This window comes from Talpa occidentalis, unplaced genomic scaffold (assembly GCF_014898055.3).
Source record: "Talpa occidentalis isolate TD23 unplaced genomic scaffold, MPIMG_talOcc4v2.1 talOcc4.3, whole genome shotgun sequence".
Classification (NCBI taxonomy): Eukaryota; Metazoa; Chordata; class Mammalia; order Eulipotyphla; family Talpidae; genus Talpa; species Talpa occidentalis.
The window spans coordinates 14583587-14606796 of record NW_023603184.1 but is presented as its reverse complement, the minus strand read 5'-3'; the positions used below and the strand labels follow the sequence as shown (position 1 = coordinate 14606796).

The 23210-nt window shown below is 36.8% G+C and overlaps 1 protein-coding gene across 7 annotated transcripts in view; it reads left to right on the top strand.

Annotated features, from left to right (window-relative positions):
* HIPK3 (homeodomain interacting protein kinase 3) overlaps positions 1 to 23210 on the top strand; it is a 70497-nt gene that overhangs the window by 28274 nt on the left and 19013 nt on the right. For all 7 annotated transcript variants that reach the window (XM_037522494.2, XM_037522487.2, XM_037522492.2 and 4 more), the window contains exon 3: positions 19093 to 19216. In XM_037522494.2, the coding sequence (XP_037378391.1) occupies positions 19093 to 19216 (124 nt within the window). The remainder of the gene's footprint in view (positions 1 to 19092; positions 19217 to 23210) is intronic.

Genomic DNA, 23210 nt, shown 5'->3' with positions numbered 1-23210 from the left:
GTCAATTATTTTGTGAATTTTCTCAATTTTTGTTTTTCTGGTGTTTTAAAAATATGCATTTTTGGAAGAAATTTACAGAAATGATGGGTTCTGACATATTGAAGATTGGATGGACAATGCCAGTTTTGTCCTGTTAGTGGTAATGTTACTTTTGACCATTCTGTTGAGGTGGTGATTGCTGGTGACTTTCCTTCATGAGTGATTTTTTTCCCCCATTGTTTTTAATATCATGTGGAGAGGTACTTTGAGACATTCATATTTACTATTTCTCTTTATTTTCATGGGCCAATTTTAACATCTGTTGATCAATACTACCACAGTTATAAATGTGGGGTTGCAAAATGATGATTTTCTAATTCTAAAATTCCTCTATAAGGATTTTTTTTCTGTATGGGTAAAACTTTTCACTTTATTTTCTTTTGATTTTTGTATGAACTCATGGATTCATATTCAGTGGGTTAATTTATTGTCCTTTGTCTTACTGCACATTGTCCTAAACTGTCCAGCAAGAGCCTAAGTGTGTTCCTTTTACATGACCCCATCCTTCCTTGAATGCTCACTTTATGGGACCACATAAAATCCCAGGCTTGTTTTGTACTTCACCATCCCTGGTATGTGCCATTTCTCTGCGGACGTCTGCTTTCTCTTTTTGGAAAATGGTGTTTAGAAAATAAGAACTGGATGCTCTTGCCATAAGGCTCATTCATGCCAAGGTGTTGCATTTAGGCCCTTTGAGTGGCAAAGCTAGAAAGTGTGCGTGTGTGTGCACGTGCATGTATATTTCTTTATCTGTTGATGTATTGAAGTTATGAATTTATACTGATACATCCAATTCTAACACCTCAGTTTGTTCTATTATTTATAATGCCTTCTCTGAAACTGAGACTCTTGGCTTTGATTATTTCACATGTTACTTACTTGCTCAATCCTACTTAAAGAAGTCTTAGAATCAATACTCCGTACCTCTGCTAATTTACTAACTGGAGTACATTTATTTGTAGTTCTTTTATTGTTTAACCTAAGACTTGCAGCATTGAAGTTGTAATACTTTTAAGTTATTTAGGTTAGTAACACTTTCCCCAAACCCTCCTTCAGGGTGATTTTGTTGTTTGAAAAATAATTAAGTTTATTTTTTGGTATTCCATTTTGGTTCCACCATATCCTCGTTTATTTATTTATATGCTTGTGAAATATTAGTTATTTAAAAAAATCAGAATCATGCAAAAAGATTATTCAGAAGTGCTCTCACACCTCCCCCTGCCTCATTCATTCCACTTCATTCCTATCCAGCCCCTTTGGTAACCATTATCATTGATTGCTGGTTTAGTGAGTGTGCGTAGTACAAGTGAGGAGATAAATGTCGCACTGGAAAGATAACATACATTAGATACCTATTAGCACTGGCCTATTTTTCCTTAGCAGTTTCCTGGAAATCATTTCACGTCAATTCAGAGATCTTTCTCATTCTGTTGTACTGCTGAAGAGTATTTCATTGTGTACATTGCCAAAGTGCTTTCAGCTTTTTTCCCAGTTATTGACATACAGTGTTTCACAATTACAAAGAGCAACTTTGTGCATATTGATTTTGTGTTGTATTGGAGATTTATCTTCAAGGTGAATTTCTAGCAGTCTATTTAGTCTAAGGAATTTAGCAAATTTAACAAAACTACATATATGCCTTTTCACTGAAAGTTGATCTTTTCGTAGAAAGTAATGTTATAGGTTGGATGTCAGTCCTGACCTCACACACCTTGGAATGAATCTGCCTATTTATTTCTGAGTCATCAGCATTTTCCCATGAATGGAATTCAGTACCCTGGATGTTACTAACGAGTGTTTGCTGCCACAAAAGAGTGCGATGCCAGTTCAGTGGCCAGTGAATAATTTAGGCATCAGCTGGTGTGACAGGATTGTATTACTTAGGAGAGTATCTAATATGTGCTAAACTTTGACATTAAAAAGAATAGCATTTCAATTTTTGAGTATCTAAAAACCAGTATACTAAATTAAAAATTATTTGATTTATTATTTAATTATAAAGGTGTAATGGATGCTGTCAGAAAAAAGTAAAAAATAAGGATATGAGGCAAACAGGAATCATTTCCCCTCTTATAGTGTGGCTCTATTATATAATTTTGTATAATGTATTTTATACCTTGTCTTCTGATAGTGCCAGAAGGAAACTTCTTGTATGCTCTTGGGCACTTGTAGATACATTTTCATCACATTTCTAGAATTGTTGGGTCAAACAAGTTTTGCTGATGGATACTGCCGTATTTCCTCCCAGAATTATTGTACTATTCCAGTTTGTATTCTCACTAATAATGTGTGAAAATGCTCTTTTCTTAACTTTCTTGTGATTACAATATCCCTATTCTAATTTGGACTCTTATCGTATTAGTAATTCTATTACTGTAGTCTCTACCTTTTCCATTTTATCCTGCATTTTTAGATAGACATTCTGGATTAATTTAAGAGATAACAGAAGTATGCACACACATATATACTTTGATTTCCCTATAAAGAAAATAGACAGACTTGGTATGCCTTTTCCAAGATCTTTGACTTAAGAATGCAGTGCAGTCCTTTCAGAACTATTCTGGAAGAAACTACACTGAGTGTCTATATACTTGGGTGCATTGGGCTTATTTATGTCTTCCTTTCCTAGTTCTTGAATAAAACAGCACTGGAATAAAGGGGTATTTGTATGGGGAGTGCAGGATATGAGCAGCTGGCCACAACTTCATGAACATATGAAAGTGTCTCTACTTTTTGCTGTCTATGGCTCTTGAAAGCTATTTCCTTTTTTTTTTTTTTAAGATTTATTTATTTATGCATACAAGAACTGGGGTACAGGCCAGAGGTGTGTGGGGGGAAGGGGTGAGAGGGTTCACCAGAGATAGAGTGGGGAACAGACTGAAATATACTGCTAAGGGGAGCAGTGGGTGAGTCAGGAGAGGTCTGCTGCGCCATTGGCTCTCCTCCCTGGCCGGCTGGGGATTGAACTAGAGCTTCAGTGGCTGCGGATAGCTTCATTGGCTGCATCTTAACCCCTGTACCACCGGGGAGGCCCTCTTGAAAGCTATTTTCTTGGAGTTTACCCATTGTTTTTGTTGTTCCTGAACCTACACTACTACAGTGAACCTGCACTGTCCCCCATACATCCTTATCCCTCCATATCTCAAATTCTACCTTAGGTTATGAGACTTTTTGGAACTCTAATTGAATGTCTCCATATACTGCTATGGCAGAAAACTTAGCACTTTTCACTGTCTTCTTAAGTTAGAATTTTTTTGTGTCTGCTCGTACATTTTATTGTAAATTCAACACAGAGAGATTATGTCATTTCTAATTTATGTCCATTCGTGTGGTCTAGCACCATGCTCTTCAGAGGAATAGTGCAGCCTAGTGTTTGAGTAGAACATGTGGAATGAAATTGTTTAGGTAGAGTTCCAGCTTTACCACTCATTAGCCACATTACTGGAGCAAGCTATTTAATCTCTCTGCATTGATTTCCTCACCTGAACTTGTATGCTTTATTGGGCTGTTGTCAGGATTAAGTAAATTAGTGTATGTTAAGTGCTTAGAACACTGGCATTTAATAAGCATTATTTAAATGTTAGCTATTATGTTGAAATACTGACGGAATTGAGTAGAAACAAATTTTTACTCTGATGTTTTAAGGTTGACATTTATGGTGGGATGAAAATCTGAAATTGGAAAAAGTGGATACTTAATAAAAAAAGGTGGATTAGAATACTTTAAAAATGTGTGATCATAATGTTAATGTGCTTAGGAAGCACTAGGTAAAATTCAGTGGGTTTTATACGCAACCCCTTATAACTTGGCCTTATATGTCTTTGTTCTCACTCATTAAGGTGTCTCTGAATGTCCACTCTCTCTCTATTAGGGAGCTGTTTCATACTATAGCAAAATGCTGCTTGATTTTGTAAATGTTTATTATTTTCTTTTTTGAAGTGTAAATAAATCAACTGTTCCTAAAGATAAAATATTTCTATTAAGGAAGTTGTGGTGTAGAGGCAAGTAATTTTGAGTTGGAAACATCTACATAAACATTTAGTCTAACATACTTTATAGAAGAGACAACTGAAGTCCAATACATTTAAATGAGAATTGGCATATCAGTATTTATAAATAAACTATACGTGCCTCCCTGGTGATGCAGGGGGTTAAGTCTCAGCTATGAAGCTATCAGCAGTCACTGAAGAATGAGTTTGATCCCCTGTCAGGGAGCTAACCCACATAGTGTAGCAGCAGACCTCTCCTGTCTCACCTGCTTCGCCCCTCAGCAGTGTATTTCAGTAGATCTGCCTGTTCTGCTCCCCACTCTGTCTCCGGTGAATCCTCTCACCACCCCCACACCTCTGGCCTACACCCCAGCTCTCGTATGCATAAATAAATAATCTTAAAAAAAAAAACCTCAACTATACATGTATGTAATATGGGTGTATTTGATATTGAGTAATAGCAAATTTATACAATTTTAAAATCATCTAAATAAAATAATCTTTACTTTTAAATTAATTTTTTTAAAGATTTATTTATTTATGCATACAACAGCTGGGGTACAGACCAGAGATGTGGGGGGGAAGGGGTTAGAGGATTCACCAGAGACAGAGTGGGGAACAGAACAGGCAGACTGACTGAAATACACTGCCGAGGGGAGCAGCAGGCAAGACAGGAGAGGTCTACTGCACCATGTGAGTTGCTCCCTGGCCGGCTGGGGATCGAACTTGTGCTGCAGAGGCTGTGAATTGCTTCATAATATGGTGCTTAACCCCTTGCGCCACCAGGGAGGCCCTAAAGATTTATTTTATTTATCTATGCATACAACAACTGGGGTGTAGGCCAGAGGTACAGAGGGTGAGAAGATTCACCACAGACAGATTGGGGAGCAGAACAGGTGGATCTACTGAAATATACTGCTGAGGGGAGCAGCAGGCTAGACAGGAGAGGTCTGCTGTGCCATGTGTGTTCGCTTCCTGCCAGGGATTGACCTCAAGCTGCAGTGGCTGGCAATAGTTTGATCATGCTGAGACTTTAACCCCTGCGCCACCAGGGAGGTCCTAAATTAATTTTTAATTGAGGTAATATTTGGATACACCCCCATCAGACATTGCCACCATAAGTTTACCCACCACCAAATCATCCATAGTCCACCATCATAGTACATTGTGCTTTCTTCCTTCTTAGCCCTCTTACATCTCTTCCCTACCTTGGTGCTTCAGTTCTGTATTTGGCTATCAAGGATTAGTTTTTCAGCTTGTCTTTATCTGACACTTACTTTATATTCCACATATTAGTGACACCATCTGCTCTTTTTCTCCTTCTGACTTATTTCACTTAGCATTATCCCTTCCAGCTCCATTCATGTTGCTGCAGATGGCATGAGTTTGTCTTTTTTGATCACTAAGTAATATTCCATTGTGTATATGTACCATATCTTCTTGGTCCACTCATCTGTTTTGGTGCACTTAGGTTGTTTCCATAATTTAGCTATAGTAAATTAGTGCTGCAATAAACATGGGAGTGCAAGTTTCCTTTCAAATTAGTGTTTTTCAATTTTTACTTTTTTTTTTTTTTAATAGAGGCATGCTTTATTTATTTGTTTGCTGGTTTGTTTGTTTGTTTTGTTTATACATGCACTGGGTACAGTCAGAAGCGTGGGAGGGCGAGAGAATTCACCAGAGCCAGAGCGGGGAGCAGAGCAGGCAGAAGGACCGAAGCACACTGCTGAGGGGAGCAGCGGGCGGCAGGAGAGGTCTGCGCGCCATGTGGGACCCTCCTCTGGTGGCCGGGGAGCAGCCGGGGATCGAACCGGCGCCGCAGAGGCCGCGCGCAGCTTCGCAACCCAGCGCTCAACCGCTGCGCCACCGGGGAGGCCCTGTTTTTCAATTTTTGACTAGATACCGAGAATGGTCCATATAGAATAGACCAGAAATAAGTGCTGGTGAAGATGTAAAAAAAAGTGAATTCCTGCACTGCTGGTGGGAATGCAAACTGGTCTAACCCTAATGGAAAACAGTATGGAGGTGTCTCAAAACATTAAAAATTGGTCTGCCATTTGACCCAGTAAAATTATACTTTAAATCTAAGGATATGACTTTTTAAATGGTAAAATGTAATTGTAGAAATTGGTAGTCAATGACTATAAAAGTCACCTGAAAATAGGATATCATTTTAACAAAATACGTTCAGAAGTATTTAGAAAGAATAAACTCATTGGGCAAATTTATATTTTAATATTATGATGGTAGAGCTGTGCAATAGGACAAGTGTGTATTTGAATCTTTTAAAGATTTTGTTTGCTCTAAATTGCTTTTCATCTACATGTAACTTATTCAGAAATGTCATTGAGTTACTAGCATATAGTATTTTGGATGTTACTAGCACTATAGTATTTTGGATGTTATTCCACTTAATGGTCTCTAAGAAAACTTAACAACTTTCAGTGTTCATGAAGCAATGGATACAAATCATTTTTCAAAGAAGGATAGAATTTAAGTTCACAAATGAAACACTATACCTGTTTTTGCTAATGCCAAGTAATAAATTTATGTTATTATATTTACTCACAGGTTCGTAGTTCTGGTTCTGCCACTAATTGCGTTACCTTGAGCAAGTTGTTTAACCTTTCTAAGCTTTAGTTTACTCATTCGTGAGAGAATGATGATAATAACTACCTCAAGGGTTCTTGTGAAGGTTAAACGCCATAAAGCATGTAAAGCATTTAATACAGTCTTGGGACATTGTATACACTTTATTAAGTAGAAGCTATTAAAAAAAAGTGGTATGGTTTGAAGGAAAATTACACAGTGGAAGATTGCATGATGATAGAGAACACCATAATTTCTCCCTGGTGACCTGCATTGTGTGTGGGTACATGTGCTGCTGTTCTCTTCAGAGGATAACCTTTGAAAGCTTATTAAAAAAAATAGTTGAATTTATTGGGTAATGATTAATGCAGCCATTTTTTTGTAAGCTATTTTATTAAGATTAAAAATGGAAAAACTGAGTTGTTCCATTTTGATAATAACTCAGGAACTCTTGCCGCCTGTGTGTTTCTTTCCTGTGCATCTCTTATACTAAAATAAGAGACTGACATTTCTAGCCACCAAATGTGGGGAGGTTTCCCCCCACAATAAGCAAACAATTCTTCACATCAGCTGGTATCTTAGAGTTTAACTCAATTCTAAAACTATCAACCTGGGTAGAGTCAAATCCCATAGGTTAAGGACTCAGTTCCACAAGACTGTTCCCAAACTCCTTCAGATGCCATTGCAAATTGTAGGTTCCCCAGGTTACTCACAACTTCTTTTCAGTTTAACCACATATCAGAAGTTCCCACCTGCACTATCCCCACACCCAGGTTCGATACATTTACTGGAGTGACAGGACTCAGAGAAATTTATACTTACTATTTTACTAAAGAATATGATAAAATATATAGATGAACAACCAGAAGAGTGAATCTGAGATTATCCTGCACTCAGAAACTCCTCTCTGTTTGGAGTTGGGTTTGTCACCTAGGGTGGATGTGTTCGCCTACCTGGAAGCTCTTTGAACCTACACTGTTGGGATTTTTCCAGAAGCTTCCTTATGTAGGCATAATCAACTATTCATTCCATTTTCTACTCCTTTTCTCTCTCTGGAGAATGTGTGTGACGCTTAAAGTTCCAAGCTTCTAGTCCTGACTTGGTCTTTCTGGCCACCAGCCCCATTTTAGGACCTTCCAGAAGTCTTCTCAGTAGGACAGAGAAGCTCATGGTGTTCTTATCACTTTAGAAATTACAGGAGTTTTAGGAGTTCTGTGTCAGGAACTGGGGTACAGGTCAGAGGCACGGGAAGGTGAGAGAATTCACCACAGACAGAGCGGGGAGCAGAACAGGCAGATAGACCAAAGACGCTGCTGAGAGGAGTGAGGGGTGAGGCAGGAGAGGTCTGCTGTGCCGTGTGGGTTTCTCCCTGGCTGGCGGGGAATCAAACCCGTGCTACAGAGGCTGTGGACAGCTTCACAGCGCTGAGCTCAACCCGCTGCGCCAGTGAATAATTTAGTGTATGTCTTATTTTAATACAGTTTTATTTTTCAAAAATTTCCTTTCTGGTTAACATCATTTGTATCCTATTTATGATTCTTTTTTGGTAGTACATTTTACATATAGTGAAATGCGTTAACCCTAAGTATACCATTAAGTGAGCATTGAAAAATGCATACATCTGTGTAACACAGACTCCTATCAAGATATAGAACATTAAGAGTTCCCTAATGTCCCTTCCCTTTCAGTCCCTGTGTCTCCCTCTTGTCTTTTCCAGATTGATAGTTTGCTTGGATCTATTAGTAGATCATTTCTTTTTATTGCTAGTAATTTTTATGGTGCAAGTATTCATGGCTCCCACCTTGCACTTAACCGGCCTCAGTCCTGGAATCAGCCAAACAGTTTTAATTCCTTAATATGTGGCATAGGCGGTTAACATAAAGACCATTATGACTGATAAGTAATGTTAAATAAAATGATAAAGTTACTATTATTAAAGCATGCATATAGAAACCTTTCTTTTTATTATAATAGAAAAAAAATTTTTTTTGTTTTCCTGTAAACCTTTCTTGCCTTTATTAGTATCAAATTAAATATTATTTAAATCAGTTAAAATAGTTCCTAAGATTAATTTATCTTAAAAAAGACTTTTAGTTTCTTGTAGTGGGGAATCAATAATTAGTTTTTTTAAATAGTAAATTCCAGTTTTCTAGTGGAACCTTCTATCAGTTCATCAATTTTTCTTAAATATTATTGTTGTTGTTTTTTTAAATCCCTGTCATAATTTCAATAGCTGGATAACTGTAGGGCTGCTTCTGTTGATTTTTCCTACTTTTGTTTCTTGGAATTTGATTATATTTCCTGTCAGCTGTTAACATTTTTCCTTTGCTTGTTTTTTAGCTTGTTTTTTAGCACTGGACCTTTGTGATGAAAAGTACTTGACCACTGCTGTTCAGCATGGTGGCACTAATCACTTATGATTATTTGGATTGAAATTTAATTAAAATTAAACAAATCAAAAAATTCATTTCCTCAGTCACATTAGCTACAACTCAAGTATTCAGTAGCTACTTATAACCAGTAGAGATAAGAGAACGTTTCCATCATTGCAGAAAGTTCTGTTGGATAGTGCTATACTAGGAACTCTGGATGATAATATCTTCCTCTAGAGACTGTTATCTTTTATTCTGGAAGCCAGGTAGTGTATAGGTAGATCATGTTTTTCCAAGTGAGGCTGGTCTATTTCACTTTGCTCTTGTCCCTAGGATAGAGGCCTTTGTGGTCTCAGTTGAAAAATCTTGGGTATCTGCCCAGGCCCCTCTTCATTGGCAGGGTCTCAATTTCAGTTATTGTTTTTCCTGCCCAGTAGGACAACTAAAGGCTCTAGGCCACTGCTTTCTGTCTAGTCTGTAGGCCTCTCTGTCACTGGTGACTACCTCAGGGAACTGTAATAAATTAATAACTTTAACAAATTGTTTTCTCTTTGCTCTAGGATTTTAGTCCTTCAAGTACTGTTTCATCTTCCAATGAGTGGCTTCAAACAGCTTTTTACAATTTTTATTTATTGATTTTTTTCCCCAAACATCTTTTTAAAAAAAATAGATTTTATTTCTTAGGGCTGTTTTAGATTCACAGCAAAATTGAACAGAAAGCACATAAGTTCCTGTATTCACCCTTCTGCGTACATACGGCTGCCCACCCCCACTGTTGATGACCCTGTACCACAGTGATAAGTTTGTTCAAATTGATAAAACTACATTCATACATCATTATCAACCAAGGCTCCCCACAGTTATTTGTCTCTCTCTGTGTTTCATTCAGCTTTTCTGGTGTTTTTGCTGGGGCTAGTCTGATATCAACTACTAAGTATTGTTCCATTTTCTTTTATTAGGTAAAATGTATTTAATTTATTTGAAAGCATCTTAATGATTCCTAGTAATTCTTTAGAATAGTTATTTGTTAGGGTTAATGATTTTGCCAGGGTTAGTTATGTGGGGAAAACATATTGTGTGGGTATTTCTTGTCTTTGTAGTCAATGCCTGAAATTCCATTGGTCTACAGAAGTTGCTTTATATAATCGGCCATTTCATAGGTTATCAAATATCTGAGAATTTAATTTAAAATATATTAAATGGACTGTATTGGGGGAAACTTTATGTCAAGTTGAATATTTTATGTTCTTTGAATATATCTTTAAAGAGGTTGTAAATATGCGTTGCAGGGGAGAGTCCATATGAAATCTGAAACCAGGTGAGAGGCAGCTCCTGATCTTAAAGGTCTTATGTTCTTAGTAGATAAGATAAGATATATACATAAATATTAATAGTATTGTTTGTAGAAGGCACATTTTCTTTATAAGGCTTGCAGGTTAAACACTAGTTTTTATTGGCACTACCACTTGACCCTGTGCAAAATCACTAAAATACTCAGTAAACGTTTTAGGGGAAAGGAAGGTGAATTAGGTCTCAGGTACTTTTACTTAGTTTTATTGTTATAATAGTATAGAAAGCAAGTATATTTCTCATTTGCAAATAAAATGAATTGAGGTGGCAATGGCACTTAAAACATGCCTAATAAGACCTGGATTTTTATTTTATTTTATTTTTTTTGTGGGACCCTCGCCGGTGGGCGGGGATCAAACTGCCGCTGCAGAGGCTGAGGGCAGCCTTGCAGCCCAGCACTCAACCTCTGCGCCACCAGGGGAGGCCCAAGACCTAGAATTTTTAAGTGACTGCTAGAGCTATGATATGAATTCAGTTTTCTGTTACTCCAAAGTCTGTATTTACTTGACTATACAGCATATAACAATCTATTTTGAGACACATTAATAGATATTCCTTGGGAAAAAAAATAGATGGTAATGTTTTCTAATATGCACTTTTAAGTGTAAGATAGCATCACTTCTGTGAAAAATAATCTGAATCTTCTTGTGAAGAAACATTAAACACAAACTGAAGACATTCTACGTAATAATTCGTCTGTATTAAAAAAAATGACACTATCATTAAAACTACAAAAACACTGAGGAGCCATTCCAGATAAAGGAAACTAAAGACAGATAGATCTGGGATTTATTTATTTTCTAAAAACTTGTTTGCTATGAAGAAAGACTATAGGGGCAAATGGTAAAATCTGGATAATAGTAGGATATTAGTTTCATAATTTTGACGAATACACCTTAGCTTTGTAAGAGACTTTCCTTGTTTTTAGGAAGTATACACTAAATTCAAGTACCTAGGGGTAAAGGAATATGATGTATGTAGTATAACTATTGACAATTCAGAAAAATTATATTTATGTATATAAAAGGGAAGTATAACACAAAGGAAAATGTTAACATTTGGGAATTTATGATTTTATTTTATTTTTTAAAGATTTATTTATTTATGTATTTAAGAGCTGGGGTGTAGACCAGAGGTGCTGGGGTGGGGAAAGTGGGGAGGTGGAGGGTGAGAGGATTCACCAGAGTCAGAGTAGGGAGCAGAACAGGCAGACTGACTGAAATACACTGCTGAGGGGAGCAACAGGCAAGACAGGAAAGGTCTGCTGTGCCATGTGGGTCACCTCCCTGGTCCTGGCGATAGCTTGATGGTGCAGTCTTTAACTCCGAGCCACCCCACGAGGGAGGCTGCATTTGGGGAATTCAGTTGAGGGGTATATAAGGATTCTTTGTACTTTGAATTTTGCAGCTTTTTTATAAATCTGATATTATGGCAATGTAAAATTTTATAAGGAAAAAAAGTATGAGGAAAAAAAAATATTAAGAAATTCTGTAGTTCTTAAGTGATTATTTGCTTGTGCGCTCCAGAGTGCCACCAAGTTGTATAAGAGATCACTTGACGAACCAGTGCTTAATCTTCTCCATGCTTATTCATTTATGTGGATGTGGTCTTGGAATTAAATGTTGCATTTGTAATGTTTCAGAAAATAAAAAATGATTTATCTACATGGTGTTGAGGAGCTTGGATTTCATTCACATTGCTCAGGTTTATAAGCTCTGCCTCTTACTAACTGAGACACCTTAAAAAGTTAACATCTGTTCTTCAGTTTCCTCTTCTCTGAAATGGGTTAATAAAATACCTAACTCAGAGATTTTATTAGGATTTAGTGAGATCATGAATTAAAACATATTGCACAAAATCATAATAAGAGCTCAATAAACATCTTTTATTCTTGTCAATAATTACTATAGATACACAGTCTACCAGTTCAGCCCCTTATCTTGTGGCTCTTAATATATTTTAACAATAATTTTCTCAGTTTTTTCTTTCATATCATGAGAGTTTTGAATGATTTTATAACTGTCCTTGGTAGATATTGTGAACCTAATAGCTCTGTCTCTTAATCAGATATGTTTCTGACTCTATATTTATCATATTGGTAATGAAGACTAAATCATTGAGATTTTGTATACTCTGTCTCTCAGGTTTCATGTTTAATAGGTCTTGAAAATATTTACTATTATTACTGTTTCTTGTACCTGTGTTTTGATCTGGATCATTGTCCTGAGTACTTAAAAGTTTTAAGTGGCCTTGCAAATGGGATATTTTTAGACCAACCTACATTTTTAGGCTAAAGCTATATTTGAATGCCTATTTTAAGAGACTGTACTTTGTTAATGAATAATTGCAGTTAATCATAAAAATAGTCTGGGTGAATATTCAGTTTTCCTTGTTGTTATCACTGATAGTATCAAATTTCTTATTAAAAATATTTAGAGCATAAAAAAGAAAAATATTTCTACAAGTGTTTCTAGAATTGTCTCTCTTGGATCTGTTTGGCTGAGTATTGATATTTTCTTGGTTGTTTTAAAAAGCACCATTTTGTGAAATATTGAAAAGATTGTAAGTTGAAAATAAATCTACTAGGATATTTTAATAGTCATCCTTCTGTTAAAGTTCAGTTGTAAAAATGTTCTTTTTATACTCATAAATTTTAGTTGCATTATGATTTGGAAGGATTCTTGAAGGTTCTTTTCATGTAAGTTCCCCTGTTGTACTTAAAGAGTTCTTCAGTGTATTCCCTACAGATAGTAATTAGGTCCCTTAGGGGACATTTGCATTATTCCTTCTGTCAGGAAGTAGTGCTTACCATAATTTTTGATCTTGGAGAAGAACAATACTGAAATCTGTTTTTAGAACATTTTCTTTAGGGCCTCCCCTGGTGGCTTAGGCAGTTGAGCACCACGCTGTGAAGCTGTCTGCAGCCTCTGCAGCGCCGGTTCAATCCCAGCTGGCGAGGGCCCCACATGGTGCTGCAGACCTCTCCTGTCGCACCCGCTGTTCCCCTCAGCAGTGTGTTTCATCAGTTTGCCTGTTCTGTTCCCCGCTTTGTCTCTGGTGAATCCTCCCACCCTCCCGCACATTTGGCCTGTACCCCGGTTCTTATATAAACAAATAATCTTTTTTTTTTTTTTAAAAAGAACATTTTCTTTAAGTGAGATAGTGCATTAAAAGGTATTTCCACAAACCTGGCCCATTGTTAAAGCTCAGTAAGTGATATTTGTTTGTGTTCTACATAGCCAATACATTTTGATGGTTCCAGATAGAAAGCAGTTAGCATGTAGAGTCTCTTATTTGATATCCTGTGGTTTATGTGTTTTGCAAAGATATTCTTAGCAGTCCCAAACAAACGAGTATATGCTGATAACTTCAGTTGGTCGATCAATTAATTGAACAAATAATGATTGAGTACCTTCTTTGTGCTTGGCAGTGTTCTCAGTGATGTGACTGATTACAGCACTGAAAGAACTAATGCCCTGCCCTCATGAATTTATATTTTAGTGAGGATGGAGAAATAGATAGTAAGCAGTATCTTTTGTGTGTGTGTGTGTGTGTGTGTGTGTGCATGCATGCATATGTGTACATGTGCACAGCACGCATGCATATATATACAATTGGTTGGTGACAGGTGCTTTCTAGTAGCATAAAGGAAGAAATGTTAGCCTGAGTTAACAGGGGTGTACTCTTCTATTTAAGGTAGTCAGGGAATGCCTTTCTAATAAGATGATTTTTGAGCAGAAACACAAAGCAAGGGTAAAGTGTTTAAGTTCTGCTGTTCTCTCTGCCAGGAACCTTCTTCCTCCAAATAAGAATAAAGGTTTTGTGGTGGGGACTCTGGTTAGAAACAGTAATGAGACTAGTGTGTATAAATCAGAGCAAGCAAATGGGAGAATGATTGAAAATTTTAGTTAAATGCTATGGCCCAAACCATGCGTGACTTTGTAGGAAATTGACTTTACTCTGAGATGGGAAGCCATGGGGGGGCGGGGGTTGTGGGAGACTTGAGGTGAGTGATGTGGGTCTGACAAGTATAAAATGGATCAGTTTGGCCACTATGTTGAGAATAGATGGTAGAGGACTGGGACAGAAGCAAGAAGACCAGTTAGGAACCTAAATAATATAGATGAGAGGTGGTGGTGACTTGGATGAAGGTGGTAGCAGTAAAGGTGGCACATAATGGTCAAATTCTTGATCTGTTTTGAAGACAGAGTCAATGAGATTATGCTGATAAATGTGGGAAGTGAGAGAAAGAGAACAGACAAATCTGATTCTCCTAGAATATGTCATTTTATGACATGGGAAAGGCTGGGGGAGGAGTGGGCTGAAGAGGATTAAGAGTTCTTTTTTGACTACATTAGTTTTGAGATGCTAGTAGACATGAAGGGATGTTGAATAGATAGTTGGGCACATAAGTCTGAAGTTAAGGAGGACCTGGGTTGGAAATGCACATTTAGGAATCTGTAGAATAGAGATGGCATTTTAAAATTGTGATTGAATGAGATCACTTAAGGGAAGTGAATGTGGATAGAAAAGACAGATATCCCAAGGCAGTGTTGGGGTACTCCAGGATTTAAAGCTCGTGGAAATGAGAGAACTAGGAAGGAATCTGAGAAGGGAGTGCTTGTGGAGGAAAGAGGAAAACAGTGGTGTCCTGGAAGTCAAATGTAGATAGTGTTTAAGGCAGGAGAACATAATTAGCTGCATCAAATGCTGCAAGGCAAGAAAATTGGGGATGTGGCAATGGAGTGACTGATGGTGATCTTGATGAGCTATTTTGGTGGGGTGATGGTGGCAATGAAAGACTGATTAGTGAGTTTAAGACAGGGACAGAATTGGAGGTAGTGACTGCTATAAATGGAAACGGGGAAAGGATAACTGAAGGACAGTATATAGACAAGACCTTTTTCTATTTTTATTTACTTTTTTTTTTAAACTAACGGAGTTGTATGGGAGTTGAACGGGAATATGAATAAACTAGGGAAATGTATATATCCTTTTACATCTTACACATTCTTTTGCTTTAGATAATCTTTGGAGTATATAATAAGGTCAATAATACCCCATTTAAAAAATGAAAATGCTATGGTTTAGATGAATTACTTGTATTAGGGAAAGAGTGATTTAGCTGTTCTTGAGTGTTTAAGAATTTCCCTCTAGAAATGCAAATCAAAACTACAATGAGATACCATTCCAAAATTTTTAATATGAATGAGGTACTGGTTTTACTGGTTTACAAAAATCAATTTAATCCAAATTGTGTCTCTGGTCAATGGACCTGGTTAAGGTTGTACATTCAGGGCTTCCTCAGTGGTGCAGCGGTGTTGAGCGAGGTGCTGTGAAGCTGTGCCCAGCCTCTGCCGCGCTGGGCGATAACGGGCCAGCCAGGGAGAGTCCCACATGGTGCCGCAGACCTCTTCTGTCTCGCCCACTGCTCCCCTCAGCAGTGTACTTCGGTCCTTTTGCCTATGCTGCTTCCTGCTCTGTCTCTGGTAAATTTTCTCACCCTCCCATACCTCTGGCCTGTACCCCAGTGCTTGTATAAATAAATAAATCTTAAAAAAAATTTTTTTCCTCTGTATAGATGACTTTCATTATTTAAAATCAGTGCTTCTTGCCAGACCTCTCCAGTATTTGTATCCTCAGGGGTTTTCTGCAGATTCCCCATTTTTAGTATTAGCATGGTATTAAGTTATTACAAAATTTATCCAAAGGAAATGACACCCATGATTCATGCTTTTATACTTGATTGCCAGTATATGGGCAAGAGGTTTTACTATTTTCTTTTACTACCCTGGAGGCTTGAAAGGGAAGCAGCACAAGAGTAGCTCAACTATAAAGCTTGTTCCATTGAACAAGGTAGAAAAATCAGTAGTTTCTTTGATCTATACCCTTTTTTGTCTTTGGGGGATATATGTATATATTCCATCAAAGGCATTTTATCCCTGTACTGGCAAGTTCTGACCAAAATATTTGTTTTGAGTCTTCTCAGCTCTGACCTTCAGTACTGGATTATATTCTTGCTGCTGAATTATATTAAGTGACTTGATGAGCTGACATGGCCTCTCGGTTAACTTCTCATTTTTTCCCCTCATAATCAAAAAGCCTGAATAACCCAAATGCCCACTCCCTGATGAGTGGATAAGTAAATGTGGTAGATCCCTGCAGAAGAATTTTACTCAACAGTAGTAATAGATGAAGTACTGGCAAATGTTACAATGTGGTTGAACCTTGAAAACATCATGCCAAGTGAAAGACAACCACAAAAGACCACATTTTGTATGATTCCATTTATATGAAACTCTAAAGAAACAAAAAGATTGTGGTGGCCTGGGAATAGAGGATTTTGTGAGATGTAGATGGTGATTGCTAGTGGAAGTAAGATTTCTTTTTTGGGGTGATGAAAAAGTTTTAAAAGTGATTGTGATAATGGTTGTATAATTTTGTGAGTATAGTAAATACCATTGAATCTTAGTATTTAAATGGTTTGATTGTATGGTATGTGAGTTATATCTTAAAACTTTTAAAAAGGCCTACTGCATCTCTTCTACCTTAGAGAAGACTGTTCCGATTTTAGTATGTTTTTGTTTTAGTTTATCATATTTTTCCATTTGTGCTGCATTTTTGAAGTTTGTGCTGCATTTCTCAGATATCTTCATATTGTCAGAAGGAGCACATAGAGATAAACTTGTAGAGAAGTATCATCAAGAGAAGCCTAATTGGCTCTACTTCTCAGTTTCAGAGTGTTGATATTACCAGACAGAGTCATTAGCAGTTTTGTTATTTCAGAAATTATTTGATCAGTGCCCTAGACTTAACCAGAACAGACCTGGGCTAGATTCACAAGCTGAAGTATGTCAGTGTTCCGCTAGTTTATTAAGTTCAGTGAGAAATGAAGTCGTTTGAAAGGCAAGATGTTTACATTGGTCTTTTATAGTCTTGATATGTAGAAAAACTAAATTTGGAGTCATTATGTGCAACATTTTCTTGATGGACATGAGAGCCTCATATGAATTCATAGTTTAGTGTATTTGTAGTGAGGACCTAAGGGATTTATCTCTGTTATAAGAATGTAATTATTCCTACAACTAGACATACCAAATACCTAGATGAAGACACCCTCTTTCCTAATAGGGCTGGGTTTCTTCTGTCAGTAATTAAGTTTTCAACTTAAAAAAATGAAATAAAGCAAATAAAATGGTTAATTAATAGTCACCATCTCTGCTGAGTGACACTGTTTCATTATGTTCTTATGTGAAGCATTTACTGTTAACATTCTTTTCTAGTGCTCTAAAAAGTCCTGCAAACCATCCATAGTTCACTGTTTCTACTTAGAATTTTTTTCAGTCTACCCACTTAGTCTATATTTTATATTAAAGTTTCAAGGTTTTAGAGAAGTGGAAAGAATTTAGTCTTAGTGAATATTGATAAATTTGATTAAAAACACATGTCAAAAGAAAAAGGAAATTTGGATTTTAGATGTAGTTTGCCTTTGTTACCATGTGATCTAAATTTTTGAGTTTGTGGGTTTCACACTTGTCTTCTAATTGTGAGTGATTATTTATAGAGTGGTAAACCACAGGTTTAGTTATACTCTCGATTCAGAAGACATTTTTAATATGTGCGTTGCCTGTTCTACAAAAGTACAAATGATGTGTACTTCCTGCTATATCTATAGCACTGCCACATTGTAGGAGTGACCAGAATAGATGAAGAAAGAAGTGAAGAGCTTCGTTTAGGAGGACAGTCTCTAGGAGGAATATTACAGAACCAATAATGTTTTCTTATTATGTGCTGTTAGATGACATACAATTTTGATTTATTCTATTACTGATAGAAATTAAGGAAAGACTGAAGAAATACTCTATATTGAAAAAGACTAAAAGAGTAAGGCAGTGCATGATTCTGAATTTCATCTTTTTGTCATAAAGGATGTCATTGGCCTCACGTGGGTTCTGAGACTTACATAGTTGAGATGTAGCAATGTTCATTTCCAGATTTCAATGATTGTATCACAGTTGTATAGGAGATATTCTTGTTTGCAGGAAATATAAAGTATACAGATACTTGGCAAATTACTCTCCGTGGTTCAGGAAAAAAATACAAATTGTCCAAAAGCACTACAAAATGATTGTCTCATTTACTTTGAAACACACAGCTGTATGTGGAGGCTCTCTTAGAATGTTAATCTTTACACAAAAAATCATGTGCAACGTAATTTTTCTAGGAATATCTTTCATAGAGTACATTTTCCAAATTATCAAAGCTCTCCAAGTGTTTATATGCTTTTTAACTATTTTTGATATATCCTCTATTTTTCAGCCTTTTTAACACAGAATATGCTGAAGTTGGTCTTGTCTCTTTTTGAATGACTAAAATGGATATAATTATGTGAATATTTACTATTAGGCTCCAAAGTAATAATAGGTCTAGATCTACTTTTAGCCCTTGGGACTTTGGTTTTGGTGTTAATCACTAAATGTCATTTTCAGTTCTGTTAATGTCACAGTGCATGCATTCGATAGTTTGCCAGTTCTCTTTTTTAATGTTATCTCAAATCTATAGTCTCAAAAGCAAGATGTATGCTTTATCCTTTTTTCAGAGGTTACATTAATGAAACTATAAGGTTTAAGTGTAGAGAATTTAATCACAGTGATGTGCTCATCGAATCCTTCCATCTTAAATCAGTATGATGGGTAGATTTAAAATTCTGAACAGTGAAAAATTACCACTCTATTTTTTTTTTTAAATTTCAGAGCTCCAGAAATTATATTGGGGTTGCCATTTTGTGAAGCCATAGACATGTGGTCACTGGGATGTGTGATTGCAGAATTATTCCTTGGATGGCCGCTCTACCCAGGAGCCCTGGAGTATGACCAGGTAACAGAACTATTGTGACAATTTCATAAAATTGGTAGACTATAAAGACAAATGATACATTCATAAGAATGCATTCCCCATATAATACACATGAAAATCTTTTAAAAATAAAATGACAGAGGGCCTCCCCGGTGGCGCAGTGGTTGAGCTCTGGGTTGCGAAGCTGCCAGCAGCTTCTGCAGCGCCGGTTCGATCCCCGGCTGCTCCCTGGTCACCTGAGGAGGGTCCCACGTGGCGCGCAGACCTCTCCTGCCGCCTGCTGCTCCCCTCAGCAGTGTACTTCAGTCCTTCTGCCTTCTCTGCTCCCTGCTCTGGCTCTCGTGAATTCTCTCATCCTCCTGTGCTTCTGACTGTACCTAGTGCTTGTATAAATAAATAAATAAATCTTAAAAAAAAAAATGACAGAACCTAGAATTTATGGAGTTTAATTTCAAGATCTTAAAACTAGTACTTGATCAAAAAAAAAATTTATATTACGGAAGCAAGTTTTTGTAAGTTACACTCGACAGACCAAAAACCATTTTTGTAAAACTTTTGAGAGAATTGTATGGTTTGTATGGTTTTTATACTTAGATAAATAAAGGACTGAACTGTGTACATGTGAATAATAGATTTGCTTGGGTGACAGTCTTTGATGATGGATGAAATGTCAGCCTCTCTGAAGGAAAAAAAAAAAAGGCACTATAAATACTGATATTAAGCCAGCAACCATTATTGGTCTTAAGTACCTCAGTCACCTGAACCCTCTTCATTATTTTTAGCTCTTTTTAGATGATGCTGAAAGTCAACATTATTTACAGTGTTCTCATTGGAATCCAACAAGTTATTCATTAAACACTTTTCATGATAGCTTTCAGGTCTGTTCATTAGTGTCTCTAAGCTATTAGACAGTATTCTTTGTTCTTTATGTTTAAAGCTCTTAATACTCAAGTTTTGGTGGGGGAGTAATTATTTTATTCATTAGTATTTGTAAGAATTGAAAATATTACTCAAAATTTACAAAATGGTTACATTAATTTTGTTTTTTATAATTGACTTATGGATATTTGTAATTATTATTTAAATGATACACTATTTAACTTTATTTTTTTTTTTAAAGATTTTTTTTAAAGGAATCTTTTTTTTTTTTTTTTTTTTTAAGATTTATTTATTTGGCACTGGGTACAGTCAGAAGCGCAGGAGGGTGAGAGAATTCACCAGAGCCAGAGCAGGGAACAGAACAGGCAGAAGGACCGAAGTACACTGCTGAGGGGAGCAGTGGGCGGCAGGAGAGGTCTGCGCACCATGCGGGACCCTCGCCCGGTGGCCGGGGATCAAACTGGCGCTGCAGAGGCTGCAGGCAGCTTCGCAGCCCAGCTCTCAACCGCTGTGCCACCAGGGGAGGCCCTATACTATTTAACTTTAAAACTTAAAGAAAATAGAACATTTTAAAGCATAGATGACATAATAGCAAGATGTACTTTAACTCTTTTTTTTTTTTTAGGACTTAGTATTCTTACAAAAGGGATGCGAGATAATTAATTTGGATGATTTAAATTGTGCTGAAATGACTTTTAAAGTCATTTTATATTTATTTTGGATATTACTTTAATTTCTTCCAATGACTTTCAGGCCTGGTTTCCTATATTCTCTACTTTCCCCTCTTCATGTTTAGGATACCTCCTAAAAGACAATTTCTGTAAAACTTTTCATATATCCTGATTTCCTTCACCTTTTTTTTTACCTACTTACTAACTTTGATGCATATGCCAGACTATTGCTAGTTTTGAAAGAGTTGCTAATCTAGTTTGAGTGTCCCATTATTCCTTAATTGCTGAAAATAGTGAGGCACCCGTCAAATTCCAGAAATACACCTTTGGCTTTGTACATTCAATTTATGACAGGTTTAGTGTCCTGGAGCAGAACACCATCTAGTGGCAATTTCAAGGTGATTTTTCATTGTACTCTGGATTTAGATGTCACAGTTCTGGTCTTGGACAGCAGATGTTACTAGAGAAAAGTAACCTACAGCTGCTAGGTACTGCTGCCCTGTCCAATTACTTTATAAAGGAGAAAATACAGGCCCAGGAAAATGAACTGACTTGTCAAAAGGCATAATGGTAAAGAGACAAAGCCCTGCCCAGAACCCATGTTTTCTAAATTCTATAATAGAATTTTTATAAAAACTGGAACAAGTGTCATGTGATCCAGATAATAATATTTTCAGTATATATATTACTTTGGTACAGTAATTGCAAAAGTTACTAGTATATGAAGCGCTAATGGTTACGGTTTATTAGTGCGTTGTTTAAAAAATAAGTTACTTTCCAAAGTACGTGAATGACATGAATAGGAGTGATGATGTGGGCATCTTCCTTTTGGCTCCAATCTTGAACTTTTTACTCATTTTCAAATACGATGTTTGTTGTATAGGCTTTGATAAAGGTCTGTTGTCAAGATAAGGGAGCTCCCCTCTGTGTTTACTTTTTTGGGTTTTATTTTTAATCCTAAATTAGACACACTTCCATAAACCCTTGCTTTCATCCATTAAAGTGATCACAGGTGTTTTTTTTTTTTTTTGAAAAAATTTTAGTCTATTTATTAATGTGGTTCAATTTTATAGATTTCCCTCCTAGATTATGATACTCTATTTAGGATATGAAACGTCATCAGTAAGGTATACTTATCTCTGTTATCTGTTTCCTGTTCAAACCACCAACTGTGCATATATATATATATATATATATCCATTTGGGAAGTTACTTCTTTTTTAATTTTTATTGAGCTCCTTTTTGTGGCAGAAACTGTTGTTAACAGTGTTGTTTCTGCCTTGAAAGACTGGACAGAAAATAAAAAAAATACATTTGGAGGCTCACTGCCATTCTAATCGCTTAGCTACATAAATTGCTTTGCTCTCTGTTCTTTTAGCAATTGTTTTTCATAATGGCGACTCCTAGCTGATTTGCAGGTTATTTTCTCAAATATTTATCTTTTCTAGTGAATTAAATGCTATTGAAGATTGGTACTATATTTTATCCATCTGCATATCTTTAGCATCTGACACATAGTATGTTTGCTATGTTTGCTGAATGTCTTTTTTACCATCCAAGAAATCTAGCATCTCTAGCTACTGAATTCTTGGTACTTCCTCATTTTTTCTGTAAAATAAGGAACTCAGGGCCTCCCCGGTGGCGCAGTGGTTGAGCGCTGGGTTGCGAAGCTGCCCCGCGGCCTCTGCGATGCCAGTTCGATCCCCGGCTGCTCCCTGGCCACCGGAGGAGGGTCCCACATGGTGCGCAGACCTCTCCTGCCGCCCGCTGCTCCCCTCAGCAGTGTACTTCGGTCCTTCTGCCTGCTCTGCTCCCCGCTCTGGCTCTGGTGAATTCTCTCACCCTCCCACGCTTCTGACTGTACCCAGTGCATGTATAAACAAAACAGACAAACAAACATAAATAAATTAATAACATGCCTCCATTTAAAAAAAAAAAATAAGGAACTCAGACACTTGGGCCCCAATTAGCAACATAAATTCTCTGAACTTATATATATATGCACACACGTATGCATATGTATATGCACACACACGCTTATATATGTGTGTGCATGCACATATACATGTATATATGCACACTCATGTACACACATGTATGTATGTGTGTGTCTATAGGGGGCAAGGGAGAGGGAGAGGAGAGAGAGCAGGGAAAAGATAAACCTGGAAGCCCTACATATTATGATTAGAGGTTTGGAATCAATCCTGTTTTAGTCAGTAAATTAATTTTTTATAGGGTAGTAGAAATCAAATCTGCATTTTACCAAAATGATTGTTAACAATGTGTTAACAATGTGAAGAATTAGGGTTGAGTGTTTGGGGTTATTAGGGAGGCAGGTAGACTAATGGACACCCTGTGAAATTATGTATTTCAGAACTGAAAAAATCCCTAAATAGATGGAGAGGAGGGACAATTATGAAAAAATACTTAATGAAGTAAAATTGTTAGGGTTTTGAATGTTGAGG